Source organism: Protopterus annectens, chromosome 8.part0 (assembly GCF_019279795.1).
Source record: "Protopterus annectens isolate FY-2018-M chromosome 8.part0, PAN1.0, whole genome shotgun sequence".
NCBI classification, from domain to species: Eukaryota; Metazoa; Chordata; order Ceratodontiformes; family Protopteridae; genus Protopterus; species Protopterus annectens.
Window position 1 is genome coordinate 149,581,316 of NC_056741.1, and position 18,166 is coordinate 149,599,481.

Here is an 18,166-nt window from a genome sequence, read left to right on the forward strand (position 1 = left end):
GAACCTCATGCTGAACAGGACTGAACACAGGAATGGTTAAGGAGAGGCGAAGTCAAACCAAAACATGAAAGGTTAATATTGGCAGCCCAAGACAGTGGATTACGTACATGTTGGTTTACAAAGACCATTAAAAATGTGGGAGAAATTGACAAATGTAGGTTTTGTAAAACAGAATTGGAAACAGTTGCATACCTTGTTGATGGTTGTGACGTCCTAATGACAGGATTGTATACTGAAAGGCATAATAATGTGGCAAGTCTGTTGCTCTGGGGATTGTGCAAACATTATGGTACTGAAGTGGATGAAAAAGGGTCTATGTCTACCGATCGAAAAGTAATTTATGTGAATGGCATATGGATCAAAAATGCCTTTAATCGAAAGTGGTGTTGTGAGAACGTGGTCCAGTGAAGATTGGAAATTTTGCCTTTTCCTCACTGTAGTGCAATATTGTTGGAATATATATTTAGCGGGGGGTGTGAGGGGTGCAGCCCCCTACAAAAATGATTTTGATTAATGGCATTTTTGATCTATATGCCATTCGTGGAAATTACTTTTCAATCGGTTGTCATAGACCCAATTTAAAACACTGGAAACATGAGCCACAAAACATCATAGAAAATGATGAAGTCTACATCACATGGGATCACCCATTACCAACAGTTCAAAAGATATATGTGAGAAAACTAGATGCAGTGGTCCACGAAAAGAAGACAAAAGTAGCATTGATCACTTAAATCGCTACACCCAATGACTTTTTGTCTTGCATACAGAAAGACAAAAAGTCATAAAATATCAGAAATATAAGGTGAAGGATCAGATATGGAAAATGCATAAATGTAGTTTCAAAGTATAGGAAACTCTTGGAACAACCTCATGTTGATCAGGACTGAATGCAAGAATGGTTAAAGGAGAGGTGAATTTAAACCAAAATACAAAAGGTTAATATTGGTGGCCCAAGATATTGGACTTCGTATACATTGGTTTACAAAGTTCATTGAACATGTGGAAGAAACAGACAAATATAGGTTTTCTGAAACAGAATTCGAAACACTCGCACACCTTGTTGCTGGTGTGATATAATAATGACAGAAGGACTGTATACTGAAAGGCCTAATAATGTGGCAAGACTGTTGTGCTGGCATTTGTGCAAATATTATAATTTTGAAGCAGCTGAAAAACACTGGAAATGTGAGCCACAAAGCATCACAAAAAATTATGAAATCTATATCACATGGGATCACCCATTACCAACAATTCAAAAGATGGATGCGAGAAAACCAGATATACTGGTCCATGAAAAGAAGACAAAAGTAGCATTGATCACTGAAATAGCTACACCCAGAGATTGGAGTGGTATGTACAAAGAGACACAAAGTCATAAAATACCAGGATTTGCAGGCAGAAATAAGAGCAATGTGGAAGAAAGATACCCAGACAGTTCCAGCAGTAGCAGCAGCAATGGGACTTATCAAAAAGAAGGTACTTTTCTGTTATTGGGGCAACACTTGTAAGGTGTGTGGATGGATAGACCTAACCTTGAAACTGCAATGCTCACACTTACTCTCAACCTCCTTCTCCATTGCACTTCCTTCCAGTCATGGCCCTCTGGCTACATAACCAAAAAGAGGAAGAGAAGTTCCCTGATGCTCAGGCCAAATTTCTCCTCTGGTATACCCACTGAAAAGAGGCTACTGACTTAGTGGGAGTAACCTGGTCAAGGAAGGGTAAATCTATACACACACACACACACACACACACACACACACACACACACACACACACACACAGAGACACAGAGACACAGACACAGACACACAGAGACACAGACACACAGAGACACACACGCAGACATACACATACACAGACACACACACACACTCTGTTCCTTGTAAGTTTCTGGCAAAATGTTGAGGACTGCAGTCACCAAATGATGTCAGGCATTTGGATTTTAGACTTCATAACTTTATATCCTTCAGAAAATGAATGCTAATGCAAAGTCTGCTATTCTAGCAACTTTCTAGCAAGTATATTAGAACAATATTTAAGATGTGTCCATATTTTTCCTCCATTTTTGGGAGGGTTAGTAAAATGGTTAAGGTGCTTACCTCACAAACACAAAGTAAAGGGTTTGATTCTCACATTTGGAATAGAAATTGTCTAGGCTCAAAATGGTCTATAAAGGAAGCTACTCTAATACATACCACAAACCAATGAACCTGTTCATGAGCTAGGAGATTGACACCGATTATATGTACACATGCACATACATATGCAGAAACACACAGAAACAAATACACACACACACACACACACACACACACACACACAAATACTTATCTTGCACTGAAGCACATAATTTCATTTTGAAACTCATTAATTAATTAATAAATAAACACTCATAGCTTTCTTGACTTTTAATGAAAATAAAGAAGGTCTTATCTTTCTTTGTGCTAAGCTGAAGTACAGGTAATGCCCACTGCTGTGGCTGAGGTTATTATAACCTTAACTATCATGTGCCTTATTCTGCCTCATATTTATATCTTACTATCATATAAATGTGATATTTCTGGTAAATCACCAAGGACTATAGCTGGACAATAATGCCACACATTTCAGACATTGCTTCTTATTATTCAGAAAGATACATGCCAATACCAACTCTTTGGGTTTTTTGGGGGCCTTTGTCCCCTGCTATTTTGGCTTTGTCCAGAATTGTTGAGTGCAGAAATTAAGCAGTGTGAAAAAAATAGCAAATGTAGTTGTCATCAAATAACAGCACGCAGGCACATTCTCTAGCCACTCCAATGAAGAATAAAAAGAAGTTATGTCTTATCATAACGTTCCATCTGTGTTGTAGATTTTTGTCCATTCATTACAAATAGGACTTCGGTTCCATCCTCGGAACAGATACGGCCATTTCCAAGCTCGTGCCAGCCAAAAACTCTCAGCTCAGACCTACCCATAATGTCCCTCTCCTAATTACTTCAGATCAAGTTTGCCCAACCCTATATAATATGCTCTGTCTGAGCAAATACCCTAACCAGGAGTTCCTAAAGTCCACCAGGAGTCCAGGCAGGGGGAAGGAGGGTGGGAAGTAATGAATGGACAAAGATGGAACGTTATGGTAAGACATAACTTCTTTATCTGATGTTGTAAATCTTTGTCCATTCATTACAAATAGGACAGAGTCCCCAGCTACTTGAGTCCTAGGTGGCCCTAAGGAAGGATATTCCTGAGCACCATAGAGCCAAAAGATGCCCGTCCCCTAGAGGCCAAATCCAATTTGTAATGAGAGATAAAGGTATGAGGTCTTGCCTAAGTGGCTGCTGCGCAGATATAGGTTCATAGGTTCATAGGTTCATACTAGGCTATCTGCCCAAGGGCATTTATAAGCCTAGCCCATAGTTATGTGGCTTTCGCCACCCCTTTAGTTTGAATAAAAACTATGCCTATCATTTTTCTGTGCCTCTGTCAAGCAGTGACACTGAAGTAATCCCTGGGGTATATCTGCGATCTCCCATCCATTGGTCAAGATTCCTCTTGAACAAGGCCAGCGAGGTGCTCTGCCTCACATGTACCGGGATTTTGTTCCACAGCATAGGGAGTCTCTGGGTGATGAATCTGTCCCTCCAGCACGTTCTATTTATAACCGTGTCAAGGTTTAAGTCTCCGCCCTTGTGGTTCTGAGGGATCTAGATTTTTGAGGTGAAGCATATTCATCAAATCTGGGTTTGACATGGCCTTATATGTCAGGCACAGGTCACCTCTGAGCAAGCGGTATGAGACTGAATAAAGCTGGAGTTCTTTCAGTCGGGCAGCATAAGATATATATTTGAGACCCTTTAGCCTTTTGGTGAGGAACTTTTGGGGCCTTTCAAGCTGCATCAGGTGTCTGGTCAGATACATTCGAACGGGCATTGTACTCAATCATAGGTCTAATGAGTGATGAGTACAGGGGACGATGACCTCACTTGATCTAGATGTGAATCCCTTCATGATCAGGTGGGCGATATAGAAGGTTTTCCTAACTACTTTAGCAACATGAGTGTCAAGCGAAGACTACTGTCAACCTGGGTCCCCAGATCCCTGATGACTTTTCTGTGCTCAGTGGATTGTCACCTATATGGTAGCTAGGGGTAACCTTGTTTTTCCCGAAGGGTATGACTATGCATTTTTGGCGTTTAACTTCAGGCCATGGCTCTGGCACCAGTTATCCGTTTCTGTGAGGCCCTTCTGGAGGATATCTGTGTCAGATGTGTTTTCGACTATGGCCCAGTTTGCAGTCATCTGCAAACTTTGTCAGCCATAACCCTCCTGTGTTTGCTTGTACTTCAGAAAAGTAGATGCCGAACAAGAGTGGACCCAGGACTGAGCCCTGTGGGACACCACTTGTGACAGGCTTTGAGTCTGACATGGCTCCAGCAACTCTGACCCTGTGGGTTCTGTCGCTTAGCCAGTTTGCAACCCATCTTGTGATGTATGGGTTTACATTCAAGCTGATGAGTTTTTCGATGATACCTGAGTGGGGTATTGTGTGAAGGCCTTTGCCAGGTCGAGGTAGGCTGTATGGACTGCCTTTCCTCATCAATGGCCTTGGTGACTGTCTCGAAAAAGTCAACCAAGTTTAAGAGGCAGGATCTGCCTTTGACAAAGCCAAACTGGGTTGGATCCAAAGTCTGCAAGTTCCCTATGTCTTTATTTATGAGTTCCATTATGATCCTCTCCATGGCTTTGCAGATAAGGCTTGTCAAGCTAATGGGGCGGTAATTTCCAGGGTCTGTGGAGGCACCGCCTTATTAAGTGGGACCACAGTCGCCAGGCGCCACTCCTTGGGTACGTATCCTGAGGTGAGGCTAACATTAAACAGCTGTCCTAACTGTGGGTTTAATTCCTCGTTGAGTTCATGAAGCACACAGCCGGGGACACCATCCGGTCCCATGGATGCTGTGTTTTTGCCTTAGTGAGGGCAGTTCTCACCTGGGCGTTGGAGATGTTTGGGGGCTACAATCCTCTGGAATAGATATCTCTCCTTTTGGGAGAAGTTTGCACTGAACCTGTCAGCCAGTATGTTAGCAATGTGTGTAGGTTCAGTAATTTTACATCATTTTGAACTAATTCTGAGCATATCTGGGAGTTTCCTCCTAGGTTTCTAACATAGCTAAAGAAGGCCTTATGATTGTCTTTAGAGTCCTTGGCGATTTTCCTCTCAAAATTTGCCTTGGATGATTTTATGAGAGCTCTTAGTTTTTTACTTATAATGATCAAAGGTGTCTTACCTTTCAAGGATTTTGCTCTATCTTGTAGTAGCTTCCTCCTTTTGTTGTACAGCTTGTTTATGGCTGGGGTCCACCAGACTGGACGCTTGCCTTTGGTACAGAGAGTCTTAGTTTTGTTTGGGATTGCCTGATCCATGCAGTCCTGTAGGTGCTGGTAGAAGGCATTTGTAAGTGATTCAGCGGTTTGAGTAATGTTTACCACTGGCTCAGGGGCCTTAAAGGAGACCACACTAGTTTTTAGAAGTGTGAAATCGGCTTTTGAGAAGTTTTTCACTGTGGTCTTTTTTGTTTCAAGTGGGGGCGGGATGAGGACCTCCAGCGAGATTAGTTTATGATCTGATCTCACCAGTGAGGGGTATACTTCCGGTGTTGAACATTTTGATCCCATGTTCGTGATGATGAGATCAAGTATGTTTTCTCCTCTTGTGGGGATGGTGACTAATTGTTCCATGGCATTTGAGTTTATGAACTCCAGGAATCTTTGGGTTAGAGTGTTTGGGCTTGAGTAGTGTTCCCAGTCTATATTAGGGTAGTTGAAGTCACCTAGTATGATGGTGTTTGGAGATACATTTATCCCATCCAATGTTTTCAGGAAGGCCATGTGAGGTTCCTGAGTTTGAGAGGGTGGCCTGTAACATGCTACAAATTGCAGAGCAGTCTTGCCTATGGTTAATTGCAACTGGATGGTCTCCGATGCATCGTGCGTTGCCACCAACCTTGAGGTGTGGGTGTCCTTTATGAATATGGACACCCCCCTCCTTTCTTGGTTTTGTCCGGATTTTGGGGCCGGAACGCATGATATGAGGTGAAACCTGTTAGTGCTGGGGTGCTCTCAGGAGCCTTGAACCAGGTTTCTGTCACAGCACAGACATCGATGTTCTCCATATTGAGAAGGGCCTCGAGTGCATGCATCTTGAGATTGAGACTTCTGGCATTGAGCAGCATTACCCTTAGTTTTTTTCCTTTTTGGTGTTCTAGGGTGGTAGGTTTAGAATTTGAGCCTTGCCTAAAAAGGCACTATGGGGGTGGCAAGAGCCTTTGCCAATATCCGGAAGCCCAGGGGTGACAGGTGCAAGCCGTCCCTTGTGAAGCAGCGTGGCTTGTCCAGCATGTCATCCCAGGCAGACAGACATTGGATCCCCTTTGAATGACACCAGTGTTTAAGCCAATTATTAAAGCTGATCATCTTATCACTGTATTGTGGCATCATTCTAGGTGAAGGTAGGATACTGCTCAAGGTCAGGGTCATACCTGCCTGGGCTACATAATCAGAGAGCTCCTCGATGTCCCTTTTCATGTAGTCCAAGGAGGTACGTCTCAGGTCGTTGACACCAGCGTGGACAATGACTGAGTCGTACTTGTACCTGCTGTTGAGAGACCTGAGTGCTTGCGTTATGTGGCGGATTCTAGCGCCCGACAGGCAGCTTACTGTGACCTTCTCCTTACTCAGTCTGGTGAGCGGGACGTCAGTGTGTCTGACTATGGAATCACCAATGACAAGTGTGTCTGGCATTTTGTTTGGCCTTAAGGGCTGTGACTGTTTGACACTCTGACTGTGTGGTCTATGTGTTGCATGTGTTGGGTCGTGAGGTGGTAGTTGTTTGGGTGTCTGCTTTGGTGGCCTCTGCTGTTTTGGTAAATTTTTGATCAGAGCCTCCGAGTATGTCTTTGTGTGAGTATGTGTATGATTTGAAGTTGTGATGGTACCATGTGTGACTGGGTATGTATTGTGTGTGGTTGCCTTCTCCTCCTGTCTGGTCTTGCCAGTCCTATGTTGAGAGAGCTCAGCCTCCAGTTTGGCCGTATAGTTGCATCTCTCGCATGTATTTGTGTTTTGTGGGAGAAGGAGAGGATTGTCTGTGTACATGAGGCAATTGTAACATTGCCTCAATATTCCCAGGTTCACCAGTTGAGCTGGAGAGGACACTAGCAACTGATCCCTCGACATACTAGAAGTAGTAGATAAAGAACTTTCAAAGGACTCCGGGAAGTGGGTTTTAGGCTGGTGGGGTACTATCTATAATAAGAGTGCTTTATCAAGGTGCAAGTACTGTAGGAGTAAGTGCTAGGCTTTACAGATAGAGAATAGTCTACTTGGGAATCAAGTAGAGATGAACTTTTCAGTTATAGGATATGCTGGTTAGATCAGCAGTACAGTTTAGCGTGTTTTATAGCAGGGCGCTGAAGGGAGCTAGGAATTGGCCCAAAACGACCAATGGACTACTAGTTTCTGGCTGAAACTTCACCAAATCGGACAAAAGGCGCTCAGTGCTTCCCACTCCCACTGGTAAGCAAAGAAACTTCCCTCCTTCCTAATAAGGCAATGGATCAGTAACAGGAACTAAAAACAAAGCCCAGGGATCAGCAACTCTGAAACTGGACTACTCTAGTTCAGTAAAGTGGGAAAACAAGAGATTTTTTGTTTTATTACAGAGATAAGGAAAAACAGACAGTAAATGCTATAAATGCTGTAAATCGGCTAGCGCACTTTAGTGTGTAGCCTACAGAAACAATTTGCAACAATTAGTAACTTAAAGTGCAATAAACAGTGTAAAATGCAGAAATCACTTAAAGTAGCAGTAAAACAGGCGAAATGCAGTCGCTAGCTTAATAACAGTGGGAAAGCCACAAAAATACTTATATCTGGTAGAAAGTCACTCTTTTAGCTCTCTGCTGCTTGGATCACTCTGCAGGCCACCACGAGGATCTGTGCAGAGTTGGTACAAGCTGGAAAACACGTGTTTAGCGTGTTTTATAGCAGGGGCTGAAAGGAGCTAGGAATTGGCCCAACACTACCAAGAGATTACTAGGTTCTGGATGAAACTTCACCAATTCGGACAAAAGGCTGCTCAGTGCTTCCCACTCCCACTGGTAAGCAAAGAAACTTCCCTCCTTCCTAATAAGGCAATGGATCAGTAACAGGAACTAAAAACAAAGCCCAGCGATCAGCAACTCTGAAACTGGACTACTCTAGTTCAGTAAGGTGGGAAAACAAGAGATTTTTTCTTTTTTTTTACAGAGACAAGGAAAAAACAGACAGTAAATGCTATAAATGCTTTTAAGTGGCTAGCACACTTGAGTGTGTTAGCCTACAGGTAAAATTAAGCAACAAATAACTTTTTAAGAGTGCAAAACAGTTAATCAACACAAAAACAGTTTAAATAGAATGCAGAGCTGTATAAACAGGCTAAGATGCAGTCGCTAAGCAGTAAATATTCAAAAGCCAGAAAAAATACTTAAATCAGTTATAGCAATACAGTTATAACAAATGCTCTGAAATATACTGTATATTTCCAATATGTTTGAGAAGGACAGTCAGAACACAAGAAGGTTCAGGCGAAAAAGAAAAAAAAGTTTTGTTTTACTTTTGAAAAGGTAAAAGGAGGAACAGAAGGCCTTATCAAATGTTCTCTCTGTATTAAGAAGAATGAGCTAATGACACTAGACTGGGAGGTGTGTCACAGTAGGGGCAACTGCAAAGCCACCAAGTATAAGAGCAAGACACCAACAGGGAGGGAGGGTGGGACAAAATAGCCTAATACAACAAGCTATGAAAGTTTTTAAACAGAAAAAGATTTCTGAAGATTCTGAATAGACAAAGTGCTTTATATATATTAAATTATAAAAACAGTAATCTGTTAAAATAATCAAAAGATACTTATATTTTGTAGCTCAGTTGCGGTCAAACAACTTCTCCAGCCTGCACCAAAGACCAGATCATATCATCCATAGAGGCTCTGGAATGAAATGCTACAGAAGTAGCCATAGATCTGGTAGAATGAGCCTTTATTCTGGAAGGTAAGATACCTTATTCTGTTGGTAGATAAAGGTAATGACATTTCTAAGCCAGGAAGATAAAGTCACTTTGGAAACAGGTTTACCCAATCTGGGTCCTGCAAAGGCCACAAACAATTGATCTGTTTTCCTGAAAGATTTAGTCCTGTCCAAATAACAACGAAGCTGCCAATGCACATCAAGGGTGTGCAAAATGTACTCCCCTCTATTAGAATGCTGAGGAAAGAAAACCAGCAGGTCAATAGATTGGTTAATGGAAAATCCAGAAATAACCTTGGGCAAGAAAGAAGGGTCAGTAAGAAGGGACACCCTATCCATGTGGAAGATCAAGTAAGGTCTGTTGACACTCAAGGCCTGCAGCTCATATACTCTTCTCACTGTGGTAAGTGCTACTAGAAGTAAAGTTTTCCATGACAAAAATTTTAAATCACATGAATCAAAGGGCTCAAAAGGAGGACCTGAGAGAGATTGAAGCACCAAAGTCAAGTCCCAGGGTTCTAAGGGAGGCTTGACTGGAGGTTTAACGTGTAATACTTCTTTCAAAAATGTCTTGCATAGGTGGTGTGACATAATCGAAGAATTATCAAGTCCATTATGAAAACTGGCGATAGCTGCTAGATGTAAAGTGATCATCAATGCAGAGGATCCTGCATGTAAAAGAGTCATCAGGTACTGAAGGATTTTTTGAATAGACATAGAGAAGGGATCTATGTTCTGATCTTTGGCCCAAGTAGAAAACCTAGTCCATTTACTAGAATAAACCTTCCTGGTGGAAGGTTTGTGTGAAGCCAGAAGAATTTTACAAACAGGAGATGGGATGTCAGGCAGCCTGGCAATCACTGGAAGTGGAGGAACAAAGCTGTGAGCTTGAGACTGTGGAGGTTTGGATGAATCAGTTCCTGATGATAAGATATCAGGTCTTGGAAATGATTCAGGATCTACGGGCTGTGAATCAGATAAGGCCATAGAAATGGGAACCAGACATGACGGGGCCAGTACGGGGCAATGAGGATCACTTTGCTTCTCAACCTCTGAACTTTCTGGAGAAATTTTGGAATGAGGGGAAAGGGAAGAAAGGCATACAGAAGAACTGGGGGCCAATTGTGTGTTACAGCGCCCCTTCGGGGTTCCTCCTAAGGGGGGAATCAGGACAAAGTAGCTTTTGCATTTGTAGTTTAGGGGGGAAGCAAACAGATCGCAGCAGGGCTTGCCCCAGCGTCGGAAGATCCGATCCACTGTTAAAGGGTTGAGGGACCACTCATGAGGCATCAGGATGTTCCTGCTCAGACTGTCCACAATAAGGTTGGAACTCCCGGGAATGTGTGTTGCTATAAGAAAGCGGTTGGAAGCTATCACCCAGTGCCAACTCCTCATGGCTTCCCGACACAGGGGGTAAGACCTGGTTCCGCCTTGCTTGTTGATATACCAGATGACTGACATGTTGTCTGACTGAAGTGTAATGGTCCCAGAGGGTAGGGATGCATGGAACACTTGCAACGCTAAGAGAAATGCCCTCAGTTCCAAGCGGGACCAGGTGCCTTGGACTGTCTTTCCCTGGAAATGCCCCCCCCCACCCTAACAGGGAGGCATCCATGGTCACCATGGCCGTGGGCTGGGGAAGATAGAATGGTAGACACCGAAGATTCGTATATGGCTTCATCCACCATAGCATTTCTCCCTTGCAACTTTTTGTAAGACGTATCATGTGGTCGAGTGGGTGAGTTAGAAATGACCATTGTGCTTAAAGGAGCCATGGCAGGATTCTCATGTTCAACCTCACCAGTGGTACGAACGTAATGGCAGCTGCCATGGAGTCTAAGAGATGCAGTACAAGACATGTTGGTACATAGGTCTGAGGAAAAAGGTCTTGGATTTGGTGCCTTATTTTCGAAAGCCTGTGAGAGGGAAGAGAGGCTTGACAGGATGTTGTGTCGAAGACCGCTCCAATAAATTCCAGTGTCTGCACTGGGAACATTTGAGATGTGTCCTGGTTGATTGTAATCCCCAAGCGGAGAGCGAGACCTTGAGTGTAAGAAAGGCTGCGAACTAGGAGATTCCTGGTTGGAGCAGTAAGGAGCCAATCGTCTAGATACAGAAACACCTGGAATCCTTGTAGCTGAAGATGAGCTACCACAACTGCCATACATTTGGTGAACACTCGGTGGGGGGGGGGGGGCACTTTTGAGAGGCAGAATGGCAGTGCTCTGAACTGGTACTGATTGTCTCCCAGCCGGAAGCGGAGAAACCTCCAGGAGCAGGTGATCCATTTTTATGTGGTAGTACGCATTCTGGAGGTCTATACAGCACATCCAGTTGTCCCTCCCTAGGAAGGGAAGAATGGACTGTACTGTGACCATCCGGAATTTTTGAGGTTTGATAAATTTGTTCAATAGGCTGAGATCCAGGATTGGTCTCCAGTCCCGTCTTTTGTGGCACTAAAAAAAGTAAAACCCGTTTCTGGTCTGGTCTGGTGGGACTGGTTGGATGACTCTTTTTCTTAGCAGCTTGTCTATTTTTAAGGCTGCTAATTCCCTCTGATTGGGTGGTACATCGAGGATTCGTTTGACGGGTCTGGGAGTTAAATTGAATAGTATTTGATAGCCTCTGGATATTATTCTCTGCAGCCAAACATCGGTAATAATAAGATGCCAGGCCGGTAGGTGCAGAGGAAAATGACCCCCGACTGCTTCCAGAGGAAAGCAATTGGGCCACTGCTCAGGAGCGCTGCTAGGGTCTGCCAGAGAAAGAATCTCTAGTGCCTTAGTTACATGGACCCCCCTCTACCCCAAAAAGGGCATCTTCCAGATGAGTTGCCCCCACTGCCCCAGGGGGATGGTTCACCACAAGTGTCACAAAAAGATCCTTGGGATTTCTTGAACCAGATTTTTCCTCCCTTCTGGTTCCTGGAGTAGGACCTCTGGAGGTTGGAAATACATATGCTCACAGCAGACAAGGTCTTTCCGTCTTTCTCACTTCGTACAAGTGTGTCTCTTACACTGGGTCCAAAAAGTGCAGATTCATTGACAGGTGCATTAATGAATGAAGATTTAAAGGGGTCTGCGAAGTCACACAACCGCATCCAAGAATTACGTCTCATGCCAATGCCTGATGCGGCAGCTCGAGCTGCTCCCTCGGTGGTGTGAGATATCAAACACATCAAGGAGTTTGAGATGGATTCAAGGGTAGCTAGCTGTGAGGCAACAGAGTCATGCACCTCATCAGGCAGTACCCCCACCAACGAGAGAGATATTTCGGAAATTAGGTCTCTTTGGAGGTGAGTAAAGTGTACCAGATAGTTCAGTAGCTGAATGGCGAAGGTTGCTGAAGCATAGGTCTGCTTCCCTAGTCTGTCCATGGTCCGGGACTCTCTGTTTGGAGGATGGACAGTGGAACTATCTTCTGCCAGTTCCCTCTTGGTGGTCACCGCAACGGCCATAAAATCAACTGTCAACTGCTTGGACAAGTGGGGCTGGTCTTCAGGTGTAGATAAAATTTTGTTTGGCCTCTGGGGGAAAGGTTCTAAGTTGTCCGGCGCCTTCCAGTCACACTGCACAATGAGCTTAACAAGTTCATCTGGTGGTGTGGTCACCCAGGAAGTAGATGGGTTGGCATGGAAGGCCTACAAGAACACCAGTTCCTCAGAAGAAGGGTTAGAGGGCTTCCAGTCTCGCCGCTGCTTGAGGATTTTGAGAATGTCTCCGAATGAGATGTTGTCCGGGGTAGACCATGGGGACCCTTCCCCCCTCATCACAATCAGTGTCTGCAGTGATAGATTCCTCCAGGGAATCAAGGTGCTTCCTCTTGCACTGTTTCTTCTGGGGTGGCTTCCCAGTGGGATCTTCTGAGGAGGACTCCAGAAAAGGGGTTCCCTTCAAAGGGGGGTCTTGCGACTCCCGTGCCCGGGGTCCCGAAATAGGGGGTTGGGACAGCTGCATGCTGGGGGGGGTTCTGATACTGATGTCAATGGTGCTGACTGCGAGCCTGCAGAGGCAAGAACCCTCTCCATCACCTGGAAAGCAGGCCTGCTCAAGGAGGGATGGGAGCCTGGAACCGGAAAGGACAACCACTGAACTGGGGTCACACCCCACCCTGAGGAGCCCACCTCCAGGTGAGGAGCTCCGAGAGGACTGGAAGCCATCGGAGCCGTGTTCATAGATGGCGCCAGCGAAAAAATAGGCACCGGGCTAGGTACCAAGGTCCAAGCACTGCTCCAAGAGAGCATCAGCTCCACCAAAGATGATGCAGCAAGGGTGGTCAGTGCTGATAGGGGAAAAACTGCTGTCAGAGCAGAGACAGTATGCACTGGGGTGGACATCAGTACCAAGATCTCCAGGACCTGGGTAAAGGCTGGAGGAGGATAAACAGGGGAAGATGTAGTAAAAGATTCCGAGCCAAGAGGGATGGAAGGTCTAGCTGGAAAGGGCAATCCCCTAGCTGCCTGAAGCTGGTCCACAACCCGCACTAGGTCTAATTCAGAAAAACTCCTGGTGGATCTAAAGGAGGCTGCTGAAGGAGAATCAGGTCTTTCTACAAAAGGGCTTAATCTCTGCCCCAAGAAAAGGTCATAAGTTGGACAGTATCTTGTCCTTAGCAGATATTCAAGTTTAGGAGCTGATGGAGCCAAAGAAACTATCGGCACCATGGCCGGAGATGGTGCCGAAGCAGGTACAGTCATAGGAGCCAATGTCGGATCCAAGGATGGCACCGAAGTTAGTGGTGCCGAGGTTGGAACCGAAATGGGGTGAATATCATGGACGACACATTGGGAGAAGATACAGAGCCTGGTGCTGAAGAAGTCTGTGCCGAGGGCGCCGGCGAATCATGGAGCCGACTCGGTTCTGTAACTGACAGAGATGCAGGAACTGAGTGACTCCATTTTGCCTTATGTTTTTTGGTCTTTGGAGGAGGTGAGACCTCTGACCCAGACAGAGCCTCTGAAAAAGGTGTCTTAATTAAACCTTTTAAAATAAGCTTATTTTTACGTTCTGCAAGTGTACGATTACTAAAACTAGACAAATGTCACAGTCAGCTTTAATATGATCCACACCCAAACAGTAGACACAACTGAGTTGGGCATCTTACGCCCACACTTGTCACACTGTTTAAACCCCAACTTAGCTTTGTCTGACATAGTAAGGCAACAAGGCTATCGTATAGAAAAAAACAAAAGAAGGAAGAGAAAAGGGTGAGAGAATACCAACAATGGTATTTAAAAAATACCACAAGTGATAAGGAACAGGCTATCAAAGGCAGGAGAGAGGGACAGTGCCAGCAATGGTAGAAATTAAATTACCAAGGTAAAGGGTAGGGAATAGAAGTAGGTTATAGGCGACAGTGAGAAAAGGCTATATTGACTAAAAAATAAGAAATTTTGAGGAGAAACTATCTTAAAAATTACAATTTTCTACTTAGCTTTGACAGAGATGGCTAGCACGTCTGACGAGGAATGTGGCAAACGAGATCTGAAGTAACTAGGAGAGGGGCATTATGGGTAGGTCTTAGCTGAGAGTTTTTGGGTGGCGCAAGCTTGGAAACGGCCGTATTGGTTCAGAGGATGGAAACAAAGTCCTATTTATAATGACTGGAGAAAGATTTACAACATCAGATATTATTGTCTAACCATGTCAAGATGCACAGACATCCCCTGTATATATTCTTTACATTTTGCAAGCTTCTTAGCACCAGTCACTTGTGATTGGCTATTTCTTTAATCCATCAAACCTATCAGCCAATCAGCAATAGTGGAGGTAGGTACAAGTAGGTTGCAGTGTTTGTTAATCATAAATGCACTGACATCACAGGTGAACACTGTCAATTAAGAAAGCACACACACACACACACACACACACACACACACACACACACACACACACACACACACACACACACACACACACACACACACACACATTTAAAAAGTATTTTAGACACTTCAAAACCAGAGTACTGACTTGCGCTATCAAGGAACCAGATGAGGTGCTCTTTTTCCAGATAACTTTAAAAAAAATGGACAGGTGGCACTCTAATGCGATCTTTAGAATAGGGAAGGAGCAAATGAAATAGAGATAAAAGGGATCTGAAGGAAAATGCATAAAATTCAGGGGAAGGCAGGACTTGAGCAAGTTATGTAGTACTGGAGTGAACTACAATTGGTAAACATGAAAATGTGTGAATAATGCATAAAACAAATGAGAAATGTTTACAGCGGTTTGTTTCCTTTTCTATAACTGTATGTATACCCATGTCATTGTTCAAAATGTGTTACTTTAATAAAGATGTTTAAAATGGTGTTTAAGAGTTTAATAGATAAATGGACAGGTAACAGGGCATTTGATCAAAAACTGTGTAGCACTAAGCAGTTAGCTAACTTCATGTGAAGCTGTCGGCCTGAGTACCCTCAGATACTTTATAGCACTGAGTACAGTCTTCTGACACTGTTTTGTAATTAATTTATTCATTTTGAGCTCACTTTTGGGTCACTCCTGAAAAACGCATGCGATACTTACAACCCAGAGGGCTACCTAGCTAACAGAGAAACCAAAGTATGTAGATATTTAATATTGCAATCCAGAAAAATATAGTCTTGAACAAAAATGAACAAGGAATGAAGTACATACATGTTAATTTTTGAAAGAATAAATAAAAAGCAGAAAATCTGAATTATATAATCCTTCATAAAATAAAGAGAACAGTGTCTTACCAACCACAGAGACATAGGCTCGTGCAGATCCTTTGACAACTTCACTGGGGAGTTGCACAGAAATGTTCTCCAGTAATGTAGGACCTAGAAACAGAAAAGGGTTTCTTTGTAATGAAGAGTCACAGCATCTATATTTCCATTACAGACTGCTACTGTATCCCATATGATTCTATTTCCTTTTTACAGGATAGCTGATACCATATGTTGGAGGACCTTATGTCATTCTGATATACCTACCTTAAAGTTAAAAACAAAAATATATGGGTATGTCTGTTCAAGTTTCCAGTTGCCGGAATACAGATATTGAGAGCTTACTTGAATTCTAAATGTTTAAGCAGCATGAATATCCTATTTACTGTAGAGGTAACAGACAGTATTAATCAACAATGCTTTTATATCTCACCATCTTACTCCTCCTCCTCTCTCTAACCCGCTACAGTATACCATCTGTAATCCCATTTCTTACCCTTCCCTTCATTATCTTATCACAAAGCTCCACAATCACCCACCTGTACCCCAACTCTCCATCTACCGCTCCCACACAGTCTCAGCTAAGCACTCACTTTACCTCATCTCCTTCAAGCCAACCAAACCCCAACTCACCTCAAATTTCATGAACACTTATATCAATTTAGCATCTTGCTCAATATTCTTCCTCAAAACCAAAACTGAATCCAGTCCTGGTTCCTACCACCATGCAACATACATGACTCCTCTTCATACCTCCATCATCACTTGTGCATTAATTAACACCCAAAGCTTCTCTGATAAACTTGATCAAATAAACACCTTCCTTACATCCCACTACCCTGACATCATAGCTGTCACTTAAATATGGCTTAAACATACAAAACCAATTTTCAGCAGCTATCCCCCTCTGAAAAAATACCTTTAAGATGCAAGACCTGGGAAAAGACAAGGTGAAACACCGTCATTCTTTATAGAAACCACTTTAACACAACTATCATTGCTCATGCAAATGCCTTCTCTGACTGAACCCAGATGGATCCTTCTAAAATTTTCCTCCTGAAAAAACAGTCAACTTCTAATAGCCACCACTTACCATCCTCCACCAGCCTTTCTTAACAAGTTTAAATCCTTTATTCTTACTATCACCTCAGCTTCCCATAATTATAAAAGGGAAAGTTATGTACTTACCATAACTCTAAATCCTTTAATTCATGTCTGTCCAGTATGACATATGGGTCCCCGAGACACTTGTCAGATCCAATTTGCTGCATTAGTGCTCCATCCTAAGGCCCCTTAAAATTTTCCCTCCTATAATGTATTTGTTCTTCCAGTTCCCTCAGATCTTGACTGACACCTGAAGAACTAATCAACTCTACACTACCTGAAAATCAGAGACTCTAGGATCAAACAATCCTTTAAAGTCTTACAATAGAAGGCAGGGGGAAGATGGTAGAGTTGTATCAGAAGGACATGAATAAAATGATTTTGCAATATGATAAGTACATAATTTTTGTACCTGTTTATTCAGTCCATCTGATATGCAATATCGGTCAGAATCCCCAGCTACAATATATCCTGGGTGCATATCTCTCAACATCTTAGCACAAGAAATCTAGACAAAGCCAAAAAGAATGAGGAGACAAAGGCCCCACAAATGGGACAATTTTTAAATACTCCTCTTATCAAGTTAGAAAGCTGAAAGAGTAATAGTTTTTGGATCAGCATGCATTTTTCTGAAGGATATGAAGTCTGAAACTCAAATGTCTGTCATTATTCACCGACTTAAATCCTCAATGATTTAGCAGTAAACAAAAAATTTTATGAAAGATAGATTTAAAATGTGAGGCAGTAATCTGGACAGTCTGCAGAAATCTGGACCGTTGAGAGGTATGCCTGGGTGACATAATGACAGGAGACCTTTAACGATATAGGCACCAAAAAGGCATGCTAGCACTTGGAAAGCACACCAATTTGTAGTGGCTAATGAAAGTAAGCATGGAAGACCAGGTGGCAGCATCACAAATGTCATTTATTGAAAAGACCCAAAGAAGGCAGTAGAGGTAGCCATTGCCCTTGTGAAGTGCACTTTTGATTTACAAGGTAAATACTTGTTTTTATTAGCATAAATGAAACAGATGCAGTCTGACATTGATTTGGAAAGAGGAAATTTTAATACCTTGTGTTCAAGTTTATTTGAAGCAAGAGAGACAAACAGCTAAGCATCTTTTCTGAAAGGATTGGGTCTGTAAAAGTAGAAATGCAACTGTCTATGAACATCTAAGGTATGCAAGCTATATTCACTTCTGTTAGTGTAGCTGGGAAAGAAAGTGTCAAATAAAGAGCTTGAGATATATTAGATTCCGAAGCAACTATAGGACTAAAAGAAGGGTTAAACATGAGTAATAACCTATGTTTCTGAAATGGT

At 43.0% G+C, this 18,166-nt stretch overlaps 1 protein-coding gene across 1 annotated transcript in view; it reads right to left on the reverse strand.

The window, feature by feature from the left end:
• Nucleotides 1-18,166, reverse strand: part of LOC122808678 (alpha-2-macroglobulin-like) — a 2,073,303-nt gene that overhangs the window by 1,376,525 nt on the left and 678,612 nt on the right. Inside the window, exon 7 of the mRNA XM_044079658.1 lies at nucleotides 15,772-15,855. Coding sequence (XP_043935593.1) covers nucleotides 15,772-15,855 — 84 coding nt within the window. The remainder of the gene's footprint in view (nucleotides 1-15,771; nucleotides 15,856-18,166) is intronic.